Source organism: Echeneis naucrates, chromosome 5 (assembly GCF_900963305.1).
Source record: "Echeneis naucrates chromosome 5, fEcheNa1.1, whole genome shotgun sequence".
NCBI classification, from domain to species: domain Eukaryota; kingdom Metazoa; phylum Chordata; class Actinopteri; order Carangiformes; family Echeneidae; genus Echeneis; species Echeneis naucrates.
This window is the reverse complement of record NC_042515.1, coordinates 14281598-14297297: the sequence shown is the minus strand read 5'-3', so window position 1 is coordinate 14297297 and position 15700 is coordinate 14281598. Positions and strand designations below refer to the sequence as shown.

The window sequence follows — 15700 nt, the reverse complement described above, 5'->3', positions numbered from 1 at the left end:
TTTCACAGCAAAACCCAGTTTCATTTGTTATGAAACTGGGTTTTAACTGGTAGTGAAACAGCACTAAGCACAGTGCTTTGTTATCTACTCCCCAAACATAGTTTGACACTTACCTGCCATATTCTTTTTTTTTTTTTGCCAAACCTCCTTTCCCATCTATAGACCTCAGACTATCCGATTCTCAGGCCCAGGTCTATGTTCTAGCAAAAGGCACACGGTCATGTAATTGGCTCTAAATGTCTTTTTTTGGCCTCTGAAATGCCCTTGTCCCCTCCCGGTAATGATGAGTCCTGCTCCAGAAGCTGCTGCAGTATCATATTCAAATATAACAGTGACATCTAGAGGGCTGTTTTAGGAGGTACATTTTCAGAACTGGACGTTTTCTCAACTAGGAATAATGATGCTTGGTGAACAACGAATAAAAAAATCTGTCACAAAGTAGTTTGGGGATTATACAAGAAAGAAAAGTCAAAAAATAATGGGAATGGAAAAGCACAAATGATGGACCCTCTTATGTCAGCAGAAAGATCTGAAATACATTAAAGAAAATAAAAACATGGGTGTTTCGTATCAGGCTCAGGTTTCATTTTTGTTTTTCTGGATTGTTTCTGGGGCTCCTTTTGAAAAAATGATAAGGGACCTTTTAAATATTGAATTTATATTCACTTTTCTGCACCGTCCTGGTGTTCCAGGTTCCAGCCAAGTGGTGATAGCTCCTCTGTTGCATTGTCTTTACTCTGCAGAGTTCACAGCACTGAAGTCGATGAGGCTGTCTAAGTTGGTGATGATACTGTGTTTCTCTGTGTTCTTCAGTCAAAGATGGTAAAACTTATTAAAGAGTTCAGACATTCAAGGGAGAAAGTAGCAAATGAGACACAGACATGTTTTAGTTTTGAACTGGGCTTCTTTCCACAATCAATTTATAGCTAAAGCACCCAAAAAAGCCCCAAACAACTTGATCAGCTGGAGTTCAGTCTGTCTGCTACAGTGTGCATGACTGAGCTGTGTTTTTAACCTGTACACACGTTGAAGTTATTTCTTTCCGATCCACTAGAGGGCGGTAGATAGCTGTAAGACGTTACATGAGGCATTTCACTGAAGTCTGTTAGAGCATTGTGAGTTCACAGCTTCGTATCTGCAGACATTGTCAGGGGCAGAGGTGAAGAAAAACCTCCCTCCCATCAGGGCAGACGGGCCTACCGTCTAACAGATGTGTAAAAATGCAGAAGCTGGGCTGAAAAGGGCACTAATGAATCAGTCACACCGTTCCACCATTCCCTCGTCAGCCAGGTAATGAAAACTATGTGAAACTGAGGAAAGGGGTTGGGGTTTGAGACCTGTTAGTCACCTGGCCCAATGAACTTCCTGTGAAGACATACATTTCCCCGTTGATCCCTTACACATCCACACATTAAACACACACAAACACATACACACTCCTTAACTCGACTCACACAAACCTGCTCTCACCTCAAATAGACCGACCAATCACACCAAAGTCCTACTTAATCCATGTCCCACCACTGCAACTAAGTCCTGCTATTCAGATGGATGCAATGTAAGAAATCTAAAGGGGGTGAGTGAGGGGAGGGGGGCACCACAAAACACAGATTTTCCGCAGTATATTTAGAAATGGGACATGGGGATGAGCAACATCAACACACACTGTGTTTAAAACGGTCTAATCCTGTTATATTTTGCTCAGTTGCGTGATGTGAGAGTAGTTTCAGATGCAGCCTCGAGCTGTAGCTGCACAGTAAATGATGCACTCCAAACTCATGCAGCACTTGCTAAGCATAAATCCATAGCAACAGACCAGCTTTGTCCTGTGTGCCTCTCGCTCTCATTTACTTTTCCTCTTCTTGCTGTAGCTCCTTCTCTTCCTCTGCCTGCCTGCTTGCTGTGGGTAGGAGGTGCTCCACAGCGCACTGTACAGTCAGACTATTGGGAACATGCTGCTGACTCAGCCCAGGCCACTGCATTCATCTATCTGCACTGCAGTGCTGTCTCTACTAACACAACCCCCCCCGTCTTTCAGTGCACCACCTTATACACACACACACACACACACACACACAGTGGGGGGAAAGACACATGCACACACACACACAAATGCACACTTGCTTCTAAAGTGGTCTGAGTGCTGTTGCACCATGACACACCCAACCACATTAACCCAATCATATTTGACAGTTAATAAACCAGCATAAAGCAAATACAGTGAACAAAACTGAAGTATTGATGATCTTTCTGAGGGAATTTGTGATGGTGTGTTTTCTTCCTGCTGCTCTGTCTGTCCCTCCCTGCCCTGTGTGGCTTTCAAACGTTGTCTCTGCTCTGTTTGTAACTTAAACAGGCAATTTTACGGATTGTTAACTTGAAGCACAAATTAAATCACCTTCTCGAGAGCGACAAAATCTCTTTCAAATGCTTCCATTTTGTCACAGTTTGTGCAGAAGTTAAATAAGAACCAAACCATCCAGTGTCAGACATGGTGAAGCATATTCTGTACAACAAAATGGCAGTCATTCATTTTGTACAACCCAAAAACGACACCAGCCAGAGGTGTAACTGGAAGGCTGCTTTATTGTTTGGAAATAGATTCGTGCTCAAATGAAGACATTCTTTCATTGATTCTCATTTAATTGTCCCATGTGGTTGTGCAACACACGTCCTCTCTCTGACTGTATTAGTGGCAAGAGATAACGACAGTCAAAAGGTTGTTTTTTGTTTTTTTCAGTTAGCCTATTTTCAGCAAAGAAAAGAAATTTATCTCAGTCATGCTACAAAAGAATGGCCTCATATACCGATTGGTAAACCAACATTTGAAAATGAAGTGAAAAACAGAAGGCAAGCTGTTCTCTTACTGGCCCACGAAGCCAGGAAACAGAACACACAGAGAGAGCACTTGTACTACATGACTCTACAAGATGTTAGTCCAGACAGTCTAATCTAGGTGGTGAGTTTTCAGTTTACAAGTTAATTTTGAACTCAATACATCATTTCTATCGTGCTCCATTTTGATTCACTCCCATGGGTTTTGAGATCCTCATTGCTGATTTTATTGACAGACTAAATAGGAAGCTAAAAAGGCACGTGCCGTTAAGAGATATTGCACCATAAACAAATACACAGACAGTTAAGACAACTAACCCTTAAATCATTAGATATATCATATTCAAAGTGACAGCAAAATTAAAGATCAACTCTAAACTGCAGCAGCGCGTTAAGTGGAAACATGGATCAGGGACAGAGCTGAATCGAGCTAAACGTTGTCACACAAAGTGAGTTTTGGCTCATACTGGGGCACACTGGTTAACCAGCAGGTGCCTGCAAAATCCTATGAGCATATGTGTCCGAGTGGCCTTGTGTGTGTGTGTGTGTGTGTCTGTCTGCATTTTTATATCTTTGTGTGTACAATATAGGAAATTAGGGGCAAGACATCTTCACACATGTACAAAAGGGTTTGCTGGTAGTGCAATCCTCTCACCAAAGCAGGCTCCACAATTCTCAGAAGCAGCCAGTACAAAGTACAACACCATGCATTGTACGCTGGTACCCGGTATGCAGAAATCCTGGGCAGGGCCAGAGTTTTGGTTATTCTCTGGACGTACCACACAAAGAAAGAAGCGTGATAAGTTACACTCTGGGGTTCTGGTTTCACCTCAATGCAAGGAGTGGACAGGAGAGTTGAGTGACAGACATTGTTCTAATGTATATATACTATATATAATATATATATATATTATATATATATATATGTCATATAGCTCTGTATACACATGTAATCATTTATACAATTTTAAATACAGTTTCTGCTTTTTAACATAGATTCTTTTCGCTTATTCCCTTCTTTTTTGTGAAAAGTGACTGAAAAAAATCTACTCCATCTAACAAATGTGTCACAATCTAACAAGTGTGACAAGGGGTGTCAGCTGGAAGCCATTCTATTTATGGTTATTAATATTTAGTGTTAGATTATTAGCTGTAGTTTTTTTTAAATAATCCTGTATTTACAAAAAAAAACTACACATGCCGTTAAAATAATATATTACATTATTTATAGTTTCTTAAAAAGTCCATACTTAGCTTTTGCTGTTTGTGCCGTGTAGAACATAGCCTGAACTGTATTTATTTTAATTCTATATTTTTTCCCAAATGGGTGTATGTGATTCTGTTTTTTAGGCTTCTTTCTGTAATTCATATCTGTATATTTGTGGTGATCTTGGAGAAAATGGACGGCAGTAGCTTTTATGCGTATCATTCAGAGTTTTATTTGGTTCAAGTTAACACCCACACTGATTTTGGAGATCTCATGCAGCAACTGGACCGTAGAACTAGAGAACGGATGAGGGAGTTACTTATAAACAGGTAGTGACATCACTGCACAACAGGAAGTGCAAAAGCTCTGGTGTGGTGCTTAGGCTCACAGTACCATAAGAATGCATCCAGTGCTCTGTTGGTTATTTGGTATTTGTTATGCAGTAGAGCAATATGAGGAGAAAAATGGTGAATGAGAGGCTCAGAGCACTTGTTGCTGAATACTGAAACATGGGGCCTTTCTGCTGAGCATGACACTTCTGCTTCAGAGGGAATCAAGTGTGCTACTCAAACCAACGTATCCATATTCACTTTCATGACATCTCCTCACAGTGGTTCCTGTATCCGTGATTGCTATCGGGGTGAACATTATTTTTGTCTTGTTTACTGACATTAATTGAGACCAGACAACAGTCCATAATGACTTAACCACAAATGTAATCCGCTATCAATATAAACGCCGCTTTGCAAGCGAGCGAAATGATGCTGTTTCACTGAGATGCTTCTAGCCCTATAATTCTAAGCGTCATAAGCAGGAAGCGCTAAACTGGCCCCTGACCGGGCAGCTGCCAGAACATGGCAGCCAGCCGAGATCATTGTCCATCAACATGGCAAAAAACACAAGAGTCAAACATGATTTCATAAATACTCCCATCACATTCACTTGCATTTTGTTGCAGAGCTCATTATAATACATCTATAATATCTCCTGAGAAAAAGGGATGGATTTTTCAAGCATTGCATACATTTCTAGGGTCTCTCTGTCTAACAATGACAGCGAAAAAAACAGAATGGGCAGGGCATACTTCACCCAATCCCACTCCATGGACAAAGGGCAACAAGGGATAACAAGGCAGATCTCTTTGGCTTCTCCATACACAATGTTCTCCTTATCCATTCAACATTTTCTGCTGCCAACAACCCACAAATATGTTCCAGCACAAGACCATTTCCTTCAACATCATCTCAGGTTTGACAAAAAAAAAAACAAAAACAAAAAAAAAACAAAACAAAAAAAAACTGTGATAACCAACTCAACCATTTAAATTACATTAGGGGAAAAAAAAGGACAAAATAAACACACTCTCACATGTAAATACATTGCATCCAATGATGTAAATCGAACAATAATTAAAACTCATCTCAGCCCTTTCACAAAGGTCTAACTATCCATAGAGAAACATCAGAAATACAAAGGAGTTTGCCATACCTGTGAAATCCCCAAAGACCACTCACAACCAACAGTAGGACTCCCAAAGTGCCCGCTCACACAAAACTAAAGGCAGATGTATGGAACATTATATAGGTGCATACAAATCATAAATATAAGCTTGTCAGTTTCAAAGAGTTGCGTCTTTGAATATGTTTCAGTCCAAATTAACAAATATTTCTATCCCAAGATACACACAGACGTCCATTTCTACATTTTACACACTCAAAATCTCCAGAGCAGCAAATAATTGTTTGGATTTCACCCACTAATCCACTATGGTGGTTATTTACCAGCATATTCCATTCTTCTGTCTATAGAGGCAACACTTTAAACATATTCATTTGAAATGTGTTGAGTAATGAGTTAAAAATTCAGATCCCTTTTAGATTATCCACCCTCCTATCACTTATCCCTGTTAAAAAAATTACACTGAACTCTCAACTTTCCAATTTTGACAATGTCTCTTACAGTCGAACCACTGGTGTGGTCTGAGTATTAGTGTCTTGTGGACTATGATAATTCATGCAAGATTTCTGATCAAAACATGCCATCATGCAAGTCATTTCTATGCATTGAACAAGCACAATTATTTATGTATTTGTTTGGAAATCTTTCTGAGTAAATGTAAGCCCTTGGCCCTAGTTGACCCCATAATAAACAGACCCTTAACCAATTGGTGTGAAAGCCCATGTAAAAAAAAGCTTTTTTTGATGTGGGTATAACAAAGATAAAATGAGTAGAAGAGTTAGGTGACATGGGCAAAATGTTGAATATTGTTCTTTTTTTATGTTTGCATTTTTGCTGCTCAAATTAACAATTTCTAGCTTTTAATAAAACAAAAAGGTACTTCCAAAGCTCTCTGTAATTTATGTCTTTCACTCACCAGTCATCCTTCTATTTGTTCTTAAGAGTGAGTGTGTCATTTTCTCCCGTATTCATCTCGGTACTGAATGACACAGAACTAAGAGGACAATCCTTCAGCTTCGAGCAGCATCCTCGATTTTCCTTCACAACGCTGTTTTCCATAGGAATCCATTACTTGCATCCAGGTGCCGGTTTTCTTGAGTTTGTTTTTTTTTTTTTTTTCATTCCACCTCTTGGTGTAGAGTTTCTCGTCTTATCTGTAGACCAGTGGCAAGTGAGCAACAGACATTTCTGTGTCTGTTTTTCATTCCCTTTTGTTAAGATCTGTATGTCTAGATACAACAGTGTCACACATTATGCTGATTATGTTTGGTTTGACTGAAGTTCACGAGTCTTCAAGCTGTAACAGACCGAGCGGCTTCCCTCTGCATCAATATAAGAATGAAGTCTGTAAACAAAATTACTGAATATTATTTTTTTTCTGACTTGCAAATGAAATAATCTGTACATCTGTGTGGGTGAGTTCCTCTCGCTTTGCTTGAAGTTACATTATTATTATAATTTTTATTGTTATTACTGTGATTATTAATCCAACACTCTAACATTTAGATTCCCTGATGTCTTTTTGGTTTCTTCCTTTCTCTTTCCTCCCTCCCCTGCCCTCATTGTTGTCATCCTGTTTCTCCTTGTCAGGTTTGGTTACACTGTCATAGGAGGGCAGAGAGGCAGTTGAGGGAGTTCCCTCCTTTTTATCTTGTTCCTGATTGTTCCCGCCATTCTCCACCTTGTTATTGGCTGGTTTGCGCTTACAGACAAAGCCCCGTCGAGCCAGGTAGACACGGTAGGCCCTTTGAATGATTCTGGCAGAGACATCCTCCTGCTTCCGTCTCAGAGTGGTGGTGATTGGCTCGTAAGAGACCTTAGAGGGATTGGCCGCGACAAAACGCTCCTCCATTTGTTGCCTCAACATGTCCAGCTCGCCGCTGTCACCCAGTACACGCTTGGTGAAGGCAAACAGAATGTCCAGGCAGTGGATGCGGTCACCACTCACCATAGGCATGTCCATGGCGATCAGTTCGATGGTGTTGGGCTTGGGAACACGGAGTGGGTGTTCAAGTGCATCAGCAAAGTCAGAAAGCTTGGCATAGGTGATGAACTGAGAGGCGTCGGGGTCAAACTTCTCCCAAATCTCATAAAAGGTCTCAAAGTCATCCTCACTGAGTGGGTCAGCACTCTCCTCTGTGGCCACACTGAAGTTCTCCAGGATGATGGCGATGTACATGTTGACCACAATTAGGAAAGAAATGATGATGTACATAACAAAGAAGAAGATGCCCACAGATGGGTTTCCGCAGTCTCCCGTAGCGGGGGTGCCAGGATTCTCCAACAAGGGGTCACAGTCTGGAGGGTAGTTCAGAATGGGCAGCAGCAGGCCGTCCCAGCCAGCAGACGTGGTGATCATAAACAGGATGATCATGCTGTTGCCAAAGGTCTCAAAATTATACATGTCATCGATTCCCGCCCCGTGTTTTACATAACCAAAATTGGACATGCCAAAGATGGAGAAAATGAACATAACCAGGAAAAGTAGCAGGCCAATGTTGAACAAGGCAGGAAGAGACATCATCAGGGCAAACAGCAGAGTTCTGATTCCTTTGGCGCCTTTGATGAGACGCAAGATTCTGCCGATACGAGCCAGACGAATGACTCTGAACAGTGTCGGCGACACAAAGTATTTCTCAATCAGGTCAGCCAGGAACATTCCTGAAAGTCAGAGAGAGCAAACAGAGATTTAACATAGGTTTGGTTAAGCTACAAAGTGCAGTCTTCTTCTTCTTATTATTACTATTATTAAACACTGCTACATGATTTCTTAACCAAACACACAAAGATTATTGTGCCAAGCAATCTGATGAACTGAAGAAGACGGTTACTGTTTTCATATTCTACACCTCCAATCATTCATAACAAAGTGTAAAATTACTCATAATTAATATAATTCCTGTTAATCTTCCATGTAATTTTATTTTCTATTTTTGGATTGTTTTGCATTTATCTAATTAAATATTTATATATTTAGTTACATTTTTGACAGGTAGAAAAACCAATGTTGAGTTGTACGAACATAATAATTCAATGCTACAAGCAACAAAGATGACTTTAAATTCCCCTACACTGTGCGGGGGCAGCACCTCCACCAATACCAAATTTAATGCTGTGGCTTTATACCCCGTTATACGAGCAGCATCTGAGCTATTTCCAGTCAAGCTGCTCCACCTGTAGCTTTCCATTCATAAATTACCCTTTTGAATACTTGCCCACAATAGAAAGGATGACCACAACCACATCAAAGATGTTCCAGCCGTTGGTGAAGTAGTAGTGGCGCAGCGCAAAGAGCTTCAGCAAGAACTCGCCCGTGAAGACCACTATGAAGACAAAGTTGACCCAGTAAAGGACTTCCTCCGTCTCTTTCGACTGATCGTCTGTCTCTACCATCATGGTCACCATGTTGAGGCAGATGAGCATCATGATGGAGATGTCAAACACCTGCTGCGTCACAAAGTCAAACACCATGCCTTGGATGTTGTTCTGAGGAGAAAGGGGAAAAAACGCGGGAGGAAAATTTGTTTACATTTTCAGAAATGAAAAAATAGAGCAATTAGGTGAGCATGCAAAACAATGTATACCTGAGGCCTGGGAATCGGTTTTTGTGGTTTCTTTGACCCCAGTTTCTTCATGGCATTATAGTATTTCTTCTGCTCTTCAGTCATGAAGATATCCTGACCTCCAAAGTAAAGGGAAAAGAACAATTTGGTTACAATCTGCAAAGATTCGGTGTTAATCCGAACATAGATTTTAGTGTGCTTTGACAGTAACAAAGTAAAAAATCTCTCTCTCTGGGGAAATATTATTACTCGCTTTCTTCTTCTCTCATATGAAGCTACACCTAGAAACTACATAGCTTAACTTACCAACACTGTGGAGAACAGGAGGAATCTGTGTTTCTCCCTTTCCTTGCTACAGCATGCTATGCTAATAGGCTGTTTGCCATAGTTTAATTTTTAATGCACAGCAATGCGAGCCTAATCAATGCTCCATTTCACTAAAATCTAGAAAGTGAATAAAAAGAATTTTCCAAAGTGTGAAATTGGAAGGCAGTCCTTTCTGAGAAGGTAAAGGTAAGGAAAATAAATCTTATCTTTTTCTTTTGTTGGTTGAAGTTGTCGATGATGACACCAATGAAGAGATTTAAGGTGAAGAAGGAGCCAAAGATTATAAAGATGACAAAGTAGATGTACATGTATATGTTGTCCTCGTAGAGCGGCTGGTCTTCCACCTGTGAAGTGTTGAAAATGGACATATGTACAAAGGTCTACTGCACTTTGATCGGGAATGAGGGTGTAAAAACCACACCTTACCTTTCTAGAATCTATTGCTGCGTACATAATGTCCATCCAGCCTTTGAATGTTGCCTGATAAATGGGAGAGAAAACTAGTTAAACGTGTAATGTGGAAGAGAAAAACAAATGAGAAGGGACAGCAACATTTTCTCACCACTTGCAGCAGTGCCAAGTATCCAGCACCCACGTTGTCAAAGTTGATCTTCACATTTCTCCATCTGACTTCACTGAAGTTTGCGTTGATGAGCGCAAAGCACTGTGTTTTGTTGTTGACTTCATCAGGGTGGAAGTTCTCCTCTGCTGTACTGTTGTAGCAGTAGTAATACTTTCCAGCAAACAGGTTGACGCCCATGATGCTGAAGATAAGCCAGAAGATGAGACACACCAGCAGCACATTCATGATGGAGGGAATTGCACCCACCAAGGCGTTCACCACAACCTGAGGAATACATCGAGGACACAGAGCCACTGTAACTTTGCAATCACACACCATGTGTGCAGCATGAAGATGTTTACACATAAAACACACACAGAAATGCACATTCCTCTCCTCCATTACAGTCTCTAGTGGTTTTATCTGACTACTTCAAAAAGAAGCCATTACAGTACGACACATTGGGGTGGGGGGTGTAACAATGCTGCCAGCTCGCTCTTTGGCTCATCATATACACGTATGTTACAAATACGAGGCTGGAGATCAGTATTCACTGTTGTGGTATTACTGTGATTCAGTTCCTTTTTTTTCTTTTCATTTATAAGACATTGATTTTATTATCTTGTGAACTAAAAAAAAATTTCTAGGTGACTCAGGCAGATATCTGAGGTTTTCCAAAATGATGCAATTGAAATTCTTTGAGGTTCCGGTGTGGGCCAAGGGGCAAATTAAGGCTTGAAGCTTGTCACTGCTCTGACAGCATAAATTGTGCCCTTTTAAATCCAATTATAATTGATGACACTCCAAACCATTTTCAGCACCATAAATTTGTATTTTACAACAATATATTGTTACACCCCTCTAAAATGAATTTAGTTTTTACATAGATATCCAGTTATTGTAATTATTGTGTAGATGAATTAATTGTACGCTCACACTTTTATTTAATGTAAAGTAAGCACTTATGATTAGGAAGTCAATCTAGAGTCAACCTAAACAATGGCTGTGGTATAATTCACACAGGATTACTGTGTACAGAGTTAAACATATGAATAAGCGTACAAGTTATACAAGTGTACTGCACCGAAGCAGTGCAGGCGGTGTTACAGGAGATAAAGCTATTGGCTTCAGGAAGATGACATATGAATGTGCATTTACAAATAAAGTAGTGCGATGATCACAGAAAGCCAAATAAACCAAAACTATATAGGCAAACAAATGTTAAAACTTGCTAAGCTTTTGCTTTTTACTCTTAAGTCCGGCCTAACATAATACAAAGACAATGCAATCAAGTACTGCAAAATGGTGATCATGACAATCATGGTGAGGAATTTCACTGAGGAATGGTGAGCAAGGATGGCTGGGGAGGGGGGAGTATGCAACCAGAAGTTTGTTGATCTTCCAGTGTGACAATGCCAAAGCCAAACTGTGATAAGGTCAGATAACAGGACACTTGTGGCAGAGCAATAGAAAATATCGAGCCTAGATTGCCAAGATTGTTTGTTTTTGTTTGTTTGTTTGTTTTGCCCAGCAACAACCAGAGGCTGATCCAACTCATCACACAGTAAAGTACTGATTGATCAGGAGAATCCTATCAACACTGTGGACAGAAAATACAGCTCTCTCAGTTTTAAGGACCTTGTGCACTTCTTCATTTATTTTCATTTATCATAAAACAACTATAGCTCAGAAACATTTTCACAGGTGTTGGTTTGTTTGCACACATTGCATAACTATGAACACATTTGGTGGGATGGTCCATATCAACCTCGTGTTGTTCTCTGAGCTGATACTGAATACTTCAGAGCTCAGTTATTATTATCACGTGTTGCATTAGTTAGGTCAAAATCTTTGTTATGGCCTAGTCTTTCATGATAGGAACAGATTTTTATGTTGTTTTGGTGCCTTTTAATGGATAATTCATTGAAAATTGCGTTCACATAGCACTAACTTTATAGTATATGAAATGAAATATGATAAATCAAATCAGATGTATTAATGACCATCTGAGATGATCTGTATTCATGCAAAGAAGCATTTCTTTGATAAAAGGGGTTACCTGAAAATATTCCCCTTTCAGACATATTTTAAAAAGATCTCTATATTGCCATCTCTAGCATGCGTTGATGCTTTTATTTTATCGGCATGCAGAAAGGACCAGCTGCCTGGTATCTTAGGTCTTACCCTCATCCCTTCAAAACGTGACAGGGCCCTGAGGGGTCTCAAGGCCCTCAGTGTCCTGAGTGATTTAATCGGGCCTAGATCGGAGAAGCCCAACGCATTTGCTATAAGGCTGACTATAGACACCTACACAGATAGGGACAGAAGGAGAGGGAAAGACAGAGGCAAAGGAAGAGAGGACCCACAAAGTTAGAGGGGATATAGAGAGAAAGATGGACCCTATATATACTGTAAGGATGGCTGAAGGGTTATATACAGATATATATAAGTACATATAGCTTCTATATATGTAAATATATGTATCTATATAACATGAAGTTAAACAGGGGTTGTTACAATATTCAAACGTCAATCAAGTGTACACGACCCAAGTTTTCTTTTCTTTTTTTTTTTTTTTGTGTTTGTTTGCTTATGTTTGTGTTTGGTTTAGTTTGGCAAGCCAGTCTAGCATGATAACCAGCTTTTACAGCACAGTGAGCACACCTGGAAAGAAACTTGTGGTTGACACAGTGAGAGGGAGAGAAGATAAAGAGTCAAACAAAGGGAAAAAATTAGAGGAGAGATGTATTCACAAACACTAAATCAATGTGACACAATAATATACACACAGTACACAGTACAAAACAGTACAGCTTCCACACCAGAGAGCATCTTAGAGAGGGGAGAGAAAATGCAGAAGGTTGAGGACAACTTTCAGGGTTAGAAGAGAGGATAACCTGTGAAAGTAGGAGTCCCAACATAGCACACAAACCTTACCCTGGACCCTTAAACACCGACCCCTCAGTCCCTCTGGACAGCTGCACAATGTCTCTCTTATCTTAAAGAGACACACAGTTATAGGCACCTGCTGTGACAGAGAGGACAGGTTAACATTAGGTAAGAGGTCTGCATGGTGAGAACTGATTTTGAACACACAGGCCACTTAAGAATCTACTGAGCAGAGGTTTTCCACTGCAGAAAAAGAGGGAAGGGGGTTTGAGAAGGATTGGATAAACATATAATCCTGTGAGACACACACGTGAGTACACCCCTTCTTGATATCACTTAACTGTTTAAATAATCCCTGTGTCTTTCACCTTTTCTCATTTATTTTCTTTTTGTTGCCAATTCTTTTGAAAATCCGACATTTTTGAGTCAAGAATAAAAAGGTTCATATTTAGGAACCAAATGCAGCAAGATCTGGTACTGTACATCCTTCAATAGTAACGGGGTTTGGACTACTTGGGACTGTAGCCCATATTACCATTTAGGTCTATCTGACCTGTTTGAATTTGATTAAATATATGTTCTAATAACCTAAAGTTAAATTTAAAAATACTACTTTCATATATCATATGAATAGCGGATTTAAAAATAATCACCACACAATATATTCCATTCCAACACAAAAAAGGGACATGGCAACAACTATACAATGTTAGATTCCTCGGTTGTAGAGTTAGTGCAATATACCTGCCATCCGTATAGTCTGCCCCAACTTCACATATACACTACAATTATACATACAGTGGGTACAGAAAGTATTCAGACCCCCTTTTCATTCCATTTGCTAAAATTACAAGTTCTTATTTTTTACCCTAAATGTATACACAGCACCCCATTTTGACAAAAAAACTAAAAAGGTTTGACATTTTTGCTAATTTATTAAAGATCAAAAACTGAAATATCACATGGCCATAAGTATTCAGACTCTTTGCCCAGTATTGAGTAGAAGCACCCTTTTCAGCTAATACATGCGATGCTTTGGGTCATCGTGTTGTTGGAAGGTCTGAGGTCCTGAGCACTCTGGAAAAGGTTTTCGTCCAGGATACCTCTGTACTTGGCCACCCCACAGCATGCTGCCACCACCATGCTTCACTAGTGGGATTGTATGGGGCAGGTGATGAGCAGTGTTTGGTTTTCCTCACACATACCGCTTAGAACTAAGGCCAAAAAGTTCAAGTTGTAACCTTGGCGAGATCTGTGCCTTGCCATATTTCTGTCTCTGAGTTCTTCAGGCAGTTCTTTCGACCTCATGATTCTCATTTGCTCTGACATGCGTGGTGAGCTGGAAGGATTTATATTGTAAGGTGTGTGCCTTTCCTAGTCAAGTCCACAGCTGGACTCCAATAAAGGTGTAGAACCATCTCAAGGAGGATCAGAAGAAACGGGCAGCTCCTGAGTTAAATATACAAGTGTCACAGCAAAGTGTCTGAATGCTTATGGCCATGCGATGTTTCAGTTTTTGTTCTTTTCTTTGTTAATTTCTTTGTTTTTCTGTCAAAGTGGAGTGGCATGTGTACATTAATGAGGAAAAAAAAAGTCAACTGAAATGATTTTAGCAAATGGCTGCAATGTAACAAAGAGTGGAAAATGTAAGGGAAAGTCTGAATACTTTCCATACCCACTGTAGATGTGGTAAAATGTCATTATATGAGAGCCTTTGTCCTGACCAATGGGTCGTCACACGTTTCGGGTGATTGAAATTTAAGAATTTTAACCGTCAACACGTGAGGTTTGATACTGTTGGCTGAGCAAGACATGTGGCCCAGTTTGAAGCCAAATTACCTGACACAGAACAAAAATTCATACAGTCACATGCAAGGAGGATTCAAGAAAAGAGATTTGGAATCAGCTGGATTCAGCATTTAACTAATTTGAATACTGATAGAATCCCCCGAGATGTTACCAATGTTTGATGAGCTATTCTTGAGACTGATTAAAATAATGCAGGACTGCATAGTAAACATTTATATGAAATGATAAGTTCATCACATATATTTGCTTATTCTGAGGAATTGAAATTAATTTACGTGGCTGTGTATTTGTGTGAGCTACAGGATGTCTGCATTAATCAGGCATGTTCCAGTGAGCTCTGATAAACTGCCACACACCTATGGTCTCAATGAACTGCAAATACCAGAAATTCATCATACGAATAGACGCTGGACAGCTCCCTAATACCAAAAGTGTGTATTAGGAGAAGTCAAGTGGCTCAACCAAAAGAAAGGGAAACAGTGGGAAGATACATTACATTTGTGTATCCGTTGTCAGATAAGGATGTTAATATTGAGCGGTTAGGGGACGACACAGGATTGTGAACCAACATTTGACTTAGTGCAGTATAAAACACATCATCAGATATATGTATGTGAAGACAACAGTAGATGTTTAGAGACAAGGGAGACATAAATTTGAATACTACACTGTACACTCAACCATTTTTTAGGCCAACTAATACTATCTCCCAATTAAGACGTTTTCTCAGAAAAACTAACTAAACAAAAACTATCAATTGAAAACTGAAAAATTATAAAAGAAAACAATGTTAAAGTATAATTTTTATGGGTGTGAAGTTTTTTGTTTTCTTTAATCACAAAAGTGACATTAGTTTTGCCCCACTTATGCTATTAGATAAATCCATGAACTTAAATAAGTCCTTATTCCTTATTCCTTATAATATTATAATGATAGCATAATTTATAAGACATATAAAATGAGGAATTGAAGTTCCTGGAAAAGAGTCAACTGTGGAAAAGGTCAGCAATTCATGTTAACATTTACTGGTGTTCTATTCCATCCGGAAAC

The 15700-nt window shown here is 39.6% G+C and overlaps 1 protein-coding gene across 9 annotated transcripts in view; it reads right to left on the bottom strand.

Moving 5' to 3' along the window:
• Nucleotides 1-6571: 6571 nt before the first annotated feature.
• Nucleotides 6572-15700, bottom strand: part of scn8ab (sodium channel, voltage gated, type VIII, alpha subunit b) — a 38946-nt gene continuing 29817 nt past the window's right edge. For 6 of the 9 annotated variants that reach the window (XM_029502558.1, XM_029502563.1, XM_029502565.1 and 3 more), the window contains exons 21-27: nucleotides 12137-12259; nucleotides 9953-10237; nucleotides 9817-9870; nucleotides 9597-9734; nucleotides 9085-9189; nucleotides 8716-8986; nucleotides 6572-8161 (exon numbers count right to left, since the gene is read on the bottom strand). In XM_029502558.1, coding sequence (XP_029358418.1) covers nucleotides 6996-8161; nucleotides 8716-8986; nucleotides 9085-9189; nucleotides 9597-9734; nucleotides 9817-9870; nucleotides 9953-10237; nucleotides 12137-12259 — 2142 coding nt within the window. In that variant the 3' untranslated portion in view covers nucleotides 6572-6995. Of the gene's footprint in view, nucleotides 8162-8715; nucleotides 8987-9084; nucleotides 9190-9596; nucleotides 9735-9809; nucleotides 9871-9952; nucleotides 10238-12136; nucleotides 12260-15700 lie in introns of all 9 variants that reach the window. The other 3 variants (XM_029502567.1, XM_029502566.1, XM_029502561.1) reach the window with 2 other exon arrangements.